Genomic DNA, 10,361 nt, shown 5'->3' with positions numbered 1-10,361 from the left:
TATGTCTCTCTTATTACTACTAGTTCAGATTTCTGATGCAGTTGTGATTAGATTCTCTTATGTTCCATATTAAGAGAGTGGGTATGTTGGGGAAGAGTTAACTAAATTATACAAATCAGTGAAATGGTCCATGACTTCTAATAGGACCATGCATTTACGAGTCACGGAGTCTTTACGCCACTGAAACATAATGGAAGAAATGCAACTTCAGAAAATGTGTCCTTTCCAGTGCACATGTTTGTAAGGAATAATCATCCTTTGCGATGTTCATCTCTCCTGTTCCTAAAGAAACACAAACCCCTATCACTTTTCTGCTACTTCAGTACTGAAAAGCATGCTGCTGTTTCATGTGTCCTATTTAATTGACGCATCTTGCTTTCTTTTACATGGATCTCCTTTCTCTTTGCAAATTGTTCAGCCACAAACTGCTAACTATCCAGTAACAGCAAGACAGCTGTGCACTAATGGAAGAACAGCTGAGTATGCAGGAGGCACTGCCAAGTACGCAATTTCAGGCTTAGCTTCAGGTCCCTAGGTGAAAGGAAGACACCTTTCAAGCACCAAAGAAGAGTTAGATTTGCATCCCTCTGTTCAAAGCAGATAAGCTACACATGTCATGTAAAGATAAAGCCTGGGATCTTACTCTGAAAGCATCTGACCAGGAAATCTGGCCTTGATCCGCTATCTGCTCCTATAACAGTCTCAGTTGGGAAAATGACACTGGCAGTAAATCCTTGGGGGTCTCAAGCTGACACTAAAATGTAAGTTTCTCACAGCAGATAACTACTGACTTAGTCAAAGCAATTCCCTGGGTCTCAGAGACACTTGAAACTGCCCCTAAAACTGCTCTGCCCTAAACAATAAATCCAGTAGTGTTCAGTTAGGGTATTTTCTTTCAAGGTAAGACAGACAGAAAGTAGAAACTTGTATACAGTAGCACCTGCATCATTTTTGCCATTCAGAGCAAGGCAGCATTCCATGCCACCAGGTGTAATAGGCAGGCACATGATTCAGGTTCCAAGATAACTGCCCTAAAATGGCAGAAAGGTTTTGTAGCTAAGCTTATCTCCTCACATACGCACAGATCCCACATGCAATGGCAGTATTTTTAGAAAGAGGTCTATGCATACCATTAGGTTTTAATTCCTCGAGTTTGTAGCATCAGCAAGTAATGAGATGACTGAAGGTTGCTTCTTTACATGCTTACTGCTTCCTGAGCAAGTTGGAATATGCCCACTCCTGCTTTTGAGATGCACTGAATACAAAGACTGTTTGCAGAAACTTCTCTTCCTTCCTTGCCCCTACCCCAAGAAGAATAAAAATATCTAAGTGCCTTTTGAAAACAGGCAATTCAAACTTGAACATCCTACTTTCTAGTGAAATTTTTTTTTCCCTGAACAGCACATTTGTTTTTCTGAGCATAATTGTTGCTCATACTCTGGGTTTTGCTCCTTTTTGGGTAAATGGGTATCTGTGCTGCGTATCAGGAACAGAATAATACTAGTTACTGGTTTAGTTCTCTAGATTACTGGTATATATTAAGCTGAAAACCAACGTTAGACATCTACTAGTACCTTGAACAGAAGTCAGAAATACAGCCTGTTTTGTTGTTTCATGCTGTTGTAAGGCACATAAGGTACTGGCAGTACTGTTTAGCAATTTTCTCTACATCATCGTAGAATTTGAAGGTCTTTTTTTAAACTAATCAAGAAACAGAAATTTTTTACTATCATAACTGTAAGAATGTTTTCCCGTTACTTTGCGATCATAGCTAGTTAACAGCTCTTTCAAATTTTCATTAACTAGATGGAGCAGCCCTATTTAATGGTCAGGTGTCACAAGCTGGGTTATGGCTATCAGAACTGGACACAGAGTGCCTACAGTTTATTGTGAAACTGCTCTTTTCTTTCAACTCTGATACCGCAAAAATCTTTGGTTTTTGCCAGCAATACAGAACCATTTCCAAGAGGGAACTATTCCATGGGTGTTCAGTAAGAAAGCTAGTCAAAGGGAACTAAATCCAAACCAGGATGTAAACTTCCTCAAATACAGTTCACGCTCCAGATGATGGAGTTGATCTAGATGTCAGTACTTAATTAGCAAACTCATGCCCTCCAATACATGCATGCTCCAGATAAACTGTAGCTGCCGTATTAGTACCCACCTAGCCTTGTCCCTAGTACCCATTTCAGAGGAAAGGGAACAAAACCGTCCGGAGGACAATTATAAAAAAACACCATACACATTTTCTTCTTAGCCTGCCAACCAATTTGTTCTAAAGATAACAATGTAAAGAGCTAATGCCTGTATTATTTCCTTAACATTGTTATTCTTGTTTTCCTTGTCTAGTTCTTCCTAAGTAATTGATTTCAGTAAGAGCTTCATTTGTTACAGGAAAACCTCAGCCAGTTTTGATATCCTGCAGAGATTGAACAGGAACTGATGGAGCACAGCTCTGCAATATCTCTACATTAAACATGCATATTTTGCTTTTATTTAGCCTGACACCTCTAGTTTTGTAGCAAAATATATTTCATATGTAATGAAAAAGAAATCGAGTTATTTTAAACCTTCAAATGCTATCTTTGGAAACTAGTGATTAACAGCATCAGATGCTGTTCATAGAAAATGTAGATAAGTAAAGCTTGTCAATCTTAGTTCTTCCTCTCTGTTGGTGCTCTGCCCATGCCAATCTTCTGCAATACAGAAGACATTTCCATTACAGCAAACTCACTGGTATAGCGCAAATTCTGATTTTAGACAGAACCGGGATATCTGTTTATGACTGCAGTCTGTAGCAGCATTATCTCTATGACAGCTGTGAAAGAAAAAAATGGGACTGACACTCGTTCTGACGCTGAAATCAGTTCTTACTTCCCTTTAGCGTGGTATGTTCTGAAGGGGAGTTTTATCAGTTTTTCTGTGTTGAATTTGAAACAACATTCTAATAAAAATAACCTGAAATGGAAGATTAGCAGAGGGACCTTGTCCTTACGCCGTCCGAATCCGTCACCCACACCAGCTCCCCGCGTTCGCCACCGCGCCGCGCCGCCCCCGCCTCACCTCTGTCTTCTCCCGCTCAGGCCGCCCAGTGCAGGGTCCCGGGAGTCCGGCGGCACAGCCGCAGCCGCCGTCCCTCGCGCAGCCCGCCCGCCTCAGCGATGGGGCCGGCTGCCCGAGCACAGAAGCAGGCCTCGCCCGGGCCGCACGGCAGCCGCAACGCCGCCTCCGCTCGCCTCAGAGCCCCGCGCGCCGGGGAGATCCCGCCCCGGGGGCGGGGAGAGGGGCGAGCCTCGCTCTCTATTGGCTATTCGCGCGGCGGGGGAGGAGGGGGGGCGGAAATTGCTGCGCGAGACGACGCTCGCTCCCTATTGGCTACTCGCGGGGCGGGCGGTGCTTTGCCCTCAGCGCGAAGGAGGGTGGGAGCGCGCGCGCGCGCGCGCGGCGGCGCTGACGTTAAGGCCGGCTGTGGGAGGGGGTGCGGCGGCAGCGGCGACGCGGTCGCTGTCCGCGGAGCGCGGTCCCGTTCCGAAGTGGTGAGGGTGTCGGGCTCCCCGGGCAGAGCGGCCGCAGACAAGCAGCTTGCCTTGCCGCCGGGTCCCCAAGAGGCGCTTGACCCGTGTTGCAAGGGGCGCGAGGCCCCGCTGGGGTTTCCCGGTGATCCTGCGTGGGTTTCACCCCGGCAGTCGCTTGCCGGTTCGGGCTTGCGCGCCCCGGTGCCGAGGCCACTGCGGCGGGAACGCTTCGGCACGCTGGGCCTGCGTCCTTTCTCTATTTTTTTTTTCCTTCGAAGTCTACATGTTGCTGCGTGGCAAGGCGCCTTTTCTGTGCTAAATACCCTTTTAAATGCTTGTGCTTATTGCAAAGGCACTCTCTGATTCTAAAGCTGAAAATTTTCTGTTGTTCCTTTTCCACTGAGCAGGTAACGTTGTTGCTGCATTTTGCTGGATGGCTCCCCAAACCTTTCCATCATTCTCCGTGCTTTTCACAAAGTAGAGGAGTAATTCATGTTATAACTATGCTGTAGCTGTTCAGAAGGCCCAGAGTTCTTTCACATGCTGTCACTACATGGATTTCATAGTTGTGTTGGAGGAAGAAGGCTCCTCTCCAAAGTGGTCTGCTGTAAACTTTAATTGACTAATCTCTGTTGGTGCAACAGTTGTAGAGGAAACGGTCTCGTGTACATCCAGCCACAAACGCATTGTTTAAACTATGCATGTAAGTGACAAACCTTGCAGAAGTGGAGTTCCCACTGTTTCTGTAGAATCCTTTTCATTTTCTATTAAATTAAAACAAAGGTTTTGGGAGAATTTGAGTTTTCAAACCTTGCCTGCAGAGACATCTTGTATACCACCAAGTTATAGAAAAGATGATTACAGTTCATACCTGTCTAGAATCACTGACAAGCATGCAGATGCTGTCATCTTACTTACAGTTGTCCTGGACAAAGATTTTGCTGTTACGTTCTAGCAGATTCCCTTGGTCTTTCACAGAGGCTTTGCTGCAGTCAAAGTGTTTGGATTAGAGTATGAGAGTCCAGAACTGTTCATGACACTAAACACTGAAAGCAAAATTTTATAAGAAAATAAAATTTCATATTTGTAAAATACACATACTGGCATTCTGGTTCCTTTATTTACTATTTCAAAACTTGGATTATCATTTCTTAAGGAGCTACAATAGTAATTCTAAAGGGGAAAAAAGGCATAAATAGAGAAAAACATACTTTGCAACTCAGTAATATTTTTAGGTGCTGCAGTTAAATTGACCCTGGTCAAACTGACTGCAAATGACTATTTCAGGCACTTCTTAGCCAGAGATGAGACTGTTCCTTTTGTAATATTTCAAATAATTCATATTTTGTGTATGTCAGTCTGATTTTCAGCTTGATTAAATTTGTTTAATTGCTTTGATTTAAATTCAATAGCCTTTCTGAATGCAATATTTAAATTTAAAAAAAGTTAGTAGAATTTTATAAAAACAAGTAGCAATGAATTTATAACACAGTATGTAGTATTAACCAGGAATCTGATCGTTTGCCACGCATTGGCAATTTCTTATCCATAGTTACTCAGCTGATTGAAATGCAAAGCATACGAAGCTTGGTAATCAAATTAAAAACTCATCTTGTTGCTCAAAAAAGATGCTTCCAGGCAGATTTATTAAAATTCGGTTCTCGTGCTTTGAATGGAGTTGAAATTATTTAACCTGTTTAATAGATGATAATGGCACAAACAGGTGCTGCTATGGATGTAACTGATGCAATATAGAGTAGGATTAGAGCTGGGTAATTAGTATGTCAGTAGGCAGAAATTACCTTTTAGAGTTTGTTCCTGTACATGGGAATAAGGTTACATGTGACAAGCTTGGCAAAGTAAGTTATTTTCTCCTTGCATTTATGCTACAAAAGAAGAATAATATTACCATTCCCTAATCTCTCCTCCCTTTGTTTTAGAAAGGGGTTACACTATGTAGAGAGATGGTGGCAGGACATAGTGCCTTGGCACTACTACTTCTCCCAGAGATGTAGAAAATTCAGTTTCAGGTAGCTGGGAAAGCAAGTAATTGAATATTTATCCATCATCCTCATAGATTTCGTGTTTTAAGTGTTTTTTTTCTAAATATTAATGCATTTTGGGTCTGTGCTAGAAAGTAATTTTTATACTTTTATGTAAAATTTTAAAGCAGTATTGAGGCAGTTAGCTTTGTTTCAAGTTGTAGTTTTGATTGCTTGAGAGCTATATTTGATGTAGCTCACTTAATGCAGCATGCAGGCCATGGAGGGGGAAGAATGGAGAGAAACCTTCAGATGAGGAAGGGGTGAGAGAGGGCCAAGTGCTAGTAACTTGCTGGTTTTAATATAAGATTGCTTGAGTGAAAGGCAGTACTGCTGTGGTTGTGGCAAGAACATCAAATATGTCCAGCTTCATCCTTACTCAGAGTGATGAAGAACAACTGGAATTCCAGGAGACAGTGTCAGGAAATGGATTACTTGGTTTCATTTCTGCATCCTTGTGATTGCTCGCAGTATCTCTACCATTCAACACCTGGTTGAAAGTTCGTAGCTATCACCCCACTGCAAACTGAAGTGCATGCTGTCAAGCCAGGGAGAATGATGCACTCATAGCAACTAAGTTCCTGCACCCGCAGGGCCTTAAAGGACTGTCTTGCCAAGATAGTAACAGAGTTGTTCTTATTTCCACTTCAATATTTTTCATCTGTTGGCTACAGAATGCCATGTAAGCATAACATACGCTTTTCTCAGAACATTCATTTTTCTGCCATCCATTTCCCATTGTTTGCACACAAAATGGTATAGAAACTTACAGAAAAAAAAGTCCTGTCTTGTTTATTTTTTCCTAGTTGGTTATATAGCTGGCTCTGGCTGCTCTGTCAACCCCTGAAATGGTAAAAGACTTTTTACAATAGTTCTCTAGTTGTCTCTGTGCTTAACTATGGAATAGCATTTCATGCTGCTCCATAGAAACTAATCGAGTAACTCTTGATAGACTGTTTTAAGGTCTAACTGGCATTCACCAGCACAGCAAGGCTTTTCCCAATAAGGAATATTGATGCTTGCAGTTAACATACCAGAGAATTTTAAAAGGTCAAAAAGTATACAGTAGACATAAAGGATTGCAATCCCACACAAACAAAACTGAAATTTCCCATTAATTCCGAGTAAAGTAGGAGTATGTTAGTGGCTATGTGATAAATTTTTGCCTTCTTTGGGTATCACTGTTGCTGTACAGAAAAATAAACATCAAAAGAGTCTAGTATCAGACCTAGTACCAACAGCTAAATGAGCAGTGGCTCCGAGGGTTCTCAGCAGGTTAATTCTAGGCAGGCACAGTGTCCATCTTTGAGAATAGACAGGGATTCAAGCTGGGCACAGCATGTCTTCATCTTCCTGTCTCTCAGGATGTTACGTGCCAAAACAAAGCCAGTCTTGTTCTGGATAACTGAGAGAAGACGCACACTGCTTTGTAGATGTGGATCTCCACTGATAAATATGTTCCACTTAATACTCCTCTTTAACAGTGAAAATTATTTTTCATGAAGACACATTTGCAGTCACAGAACAACTGAGGAGAGCTATAATGATGTAACCGACCGTAGAAGGCTAAACACATGGCTGCGAGGGGGGGGGGGTGATAAAAGACAAAGTTCTCAGTAGTAATTAAACACATTAGTGGCATGCATGACCTAAACATTTTACTTTATAGATATTGGAACCTCTTAGTGCATCTGTACAGAGCTTCAAATTCCTCGTTATGAAATAGTTTAATTTTAGATTATTAAAATCCTTTTGCTAGCATTTCATTCATTTACACACCAGATTTTTCTGGCTGTATTTGTTAAGACATGCAGAATGATAATCTTAATCCTCATTTAAGAAAGTATGGAGAATTCTATTTATTTTTGGTTAGCCCCATTTATGTCTCTCTGTAGTCCTGCCAGCTTGCCTACGGTGCTTTTGGTTTAGCAGAGGTCACATTTACTTGGGCAGAGACACTTTAACCAAAGTGCCTTTTCACCGTTCCTGTTGCAACTCTGTCACTGGATGCTATACACTCTTCCACCTTGTGTTGAAATCTGTTGAACTAGTTGGAAACCGGCTCCCACTCCCAGTGGTTAGTTTGTTATCATCAGAGCTTGCTGCTGAGCCATCAGCTCTAAAGCAACTGTAGCACTCACAGCAGCAATAACAGACTTAGGGGGGAAAAAACCCAAACGTTTGATTAGCTTACATTTATTTTCTTATTCTTGGGTAAGTACTTCTCACTGGTACACGTTCAGCAGATAGGATGGGGCTCAGTTCACTTTCACCCTTAGCATGGGCCAGCTGACCTGTCGGGGGCAGGGAAAGAGAGTTTTGAGTTTCACTTGGACTTTGATGGTATTACACCCACCTCTCAGAGAGGTGTGTCAGGATCTGAAATTTCACTGATCATCTTCAATGCTCAGAGAAAAAAAAAATTTAAACAAAGTACTACAACAGAAAAAAGGCGTACTCCACTAACGCAGAGAAACATTGGAAGTGCTCCTAGCAATACTGATCATCACAAGTCTGCACAACACTAGTGATGATGCAGAAGTGTAGCGTAGATATTTGACTAAATGTGTTAGCCCAATTTGACTATGCTTAAGCTAGAGTCTTCAGAAAAAGCCAGTATTACACATCTGATAAAATGCAGTTGCTAATGTGAAGGCTGTAAGAGTATGCAAAAATCTAATTAAAATGTTCAACAATAAGACTGTGTGTTGCCTTTAATTCTTAAATATACCAAGTGTTTTATCTCTGAGCATCTCTTCACATAAAACCTAGCATTTATGAGCAAAGGCTAACACATACATGTAATTATTTCCCCTCTCCCAAGTAAATTACAAGTGGATTCTATATACAAACATGGGATCCTGTGATTCTGCTTTTTTCGCATGCCACTGGTTATCCAGTTCATTAAAGTAACTCTAGTGATCCATCTTTAGAATAAAACTTTGTGCACACCGAGTTGCAAACCTGTTGTGAAATACTTTTATTTATGTTTAGTTGTGAGCAGACAGCAGTACATTTCTACCATATTCTATTGGAAGCTCACATGTTACAGAACTTTTGTGGTTTAGTGCAATAGTTTGTCCTAACCTTTTCATGAACACAGTCACTGTAATCAGTGTTACATTTTCCACACTTGCAGCTCACAGCCACAGGATAAGAATAATAAGAGATGGTGTGAAGAGGACAGCCCGGAATCAGTGCTGTTTGATACAACATCTCTTTATATGTGCACACATTCTGGGACAGAGAACTTTTGAGGAGCAGTTTCTTGCCATTGCTGTCCTACAAAGGAAAGAGAAATGCATTGTTTCACCTAAGCACACATGAATAACAAAAAACTCCCTTCAGCATTTTCTCTAGTATATGGAAAGCAAGCCTCTTCCCTCTCAGACTATTTCTGGAATTTCCAGCGTACTTCTGTTCAGACCTGTCATTTTGAATCTGCATGTGATTGGAATTCATTACTCTTGCAGAGATGTTCACCTTGCTTTTGTGGTTGTAACTAGTCAACTGCTTGGCTCAGAGAGCTTTGTAATCTGTATTGGCAACCTACTGACCAAGATGATATTTAAAATGCTATGTTCAACAGTGAAATTCAGACACAGTCTTTGGCATGCCTGTATGTGAGATATTCTCCATTCTTCATAGCTAGCTGTCACCACAGTGGTTCATTGCTTTTACCACGTGGCAAATCTGTGGGAGGAGAAGTTATGCAAGTAATTTACATTAAATAAGAGAATAATTTTAAATATCTGCTTCTCACTTACTCCATCCTGACCCCACAGAGACCCTCCATTGACATTGTAAACCTCTTGGTTAAGAAATCTTGGCATTTCTCATCCTTACCTTCATAATAAGCTAAGTTGAAAACATGGGAATGTGATTTTTCTATCTATGACAAATTCCATAGATTAGGACAATTTCTACACAATTTTCTAATGCAAACAAGTGAGGATAGGCATTTGTTTTACAGTGATGGCCGTTACAGAAACACCTGCCTAAAACAGAGTAACACCTTGTACCCGTGTCATGCAAAATCCAGCGCAGATGGTGGTGTTGATGGCCAGGCAGTAGGTGCATTCTTTTTTCTCCACATGGATTATGTACTCAGAAGGAGCACAAAGTGATGCTGTTTGACCAAAAGTCAGGCCAAAGAGGAGAGACAGCAGAAAGAAGGGATTCATGCTAGATGGAGGAAGGGAAAAAAAAGGGGGAAAAAAAAAAAAACTAAGTAAATCTAAATGTTTCTTCCAACCTTTTTCTCAGAATTTGACAAGAACAGTTATCAGAGCAGAAATAAGCTTAGCATTTTTTCTAGCTGGAGCCTGATACATGTTTTCTAATCTCAGACCTTGAATTGAAACAGTACCAAGTACTGAACAGGGAAACAAAAAAACAAACAAAAAAAACAAACAAACAAAAAAAAAAAAGAACAAAACAAACAAAACAAAACAAACAAAAAAAAGGACGAACAGGCCAACAACATTAGGTCAATATCACATGTTCACCTGTTCCCACTAAATCATATTATGTAGAACTTTTCACTAATGAGTGATAAAATATTGACACAGAAAAATAACATGAGGTTTTCCTATCTTTCTCTGAAAAAGGATCTGAAAATGTGACAGATCAGAGCACATGAGCTCCAGAATTAACCAGAGAAGCTAAAAAAACTCAATGGTTTTCTGCAGAGAAGTATTTTCAAACATCTTATAAAATGTTTGAGAGAGAAAAAGAAACAGCTGTACATATCAGATACATCACTGTATATTTTATTTCCCAGCTGGCTTAGCAGCATGAAGAG

At 41.0% G+C, this 10,361-nt stretch overlaps 1 protein-coding gene and 1 long non-coding RNA gene across 18 annotated transcripts in view; both read right to left on the bottom strand.

Annotated features, from left to right (window-relative positions):
- Positions 1 to 3,241, bottom strand: part of LOC134150962 (uncharacterized) — a 137,264-nt gene extending 134,023 nt beyond the window's left edge. For all 17 annotated transcript variants that reach the window (XR_009960765.1, XR_009960776.1, XR_009960762.1 and 14 more), the window contains exon 1: positions 3,064 to 3,241. This is a non-coding gene — a long non-coding RNA (uncharacterized LOC134150962). The remainder of the gene's footprint in view (positions 1 to 3,063) is intronic.
- A 5,355-nt stretch (positions 3,242 to 8,596) lies between these two features.
- On the bottom strand, positions 8,597 to 9,741 carry TSHB (thyroid stimulating hormone subunit beta). The gene is made up of 2 exons (XM_062595092.1): positions 9,580 to 9,741; positions 8,597 to 8,839 (listed from the first exon to the last, which is right to left on the bottom strand). Exons 1-2 carry the CDS (start codon positions 9,739 to 9,741, stop codon positions 8,597 to 8,599), a joined length of 405 nt encoding a protein of 134 aa, XP_062451076.1.
- Between the last annotated feature and the right edge of the window lie 620 nt (positions 9,742 to 10,361).

The sequence above is a fragment of the Rhea pennata genome, chromosome 25 (genome assembly GCF_028389875.1).
Source record: "Rhea pennata isolate bPtePen1 chromosome 25, bPtePen1.pri, whole genome shotgun sequence".
NCBI classification, from domain to species: Eukaryota; Metazoa; Chordata; class Aves; order Rheiformes; family Rheidae; genus Rhea; species Rhea pennata.
The sequence above is the reverse complement of the archived record's forward strand: the minus strand, read 5'-3'. Positions and strand labels throughout refer to the sequence as shown.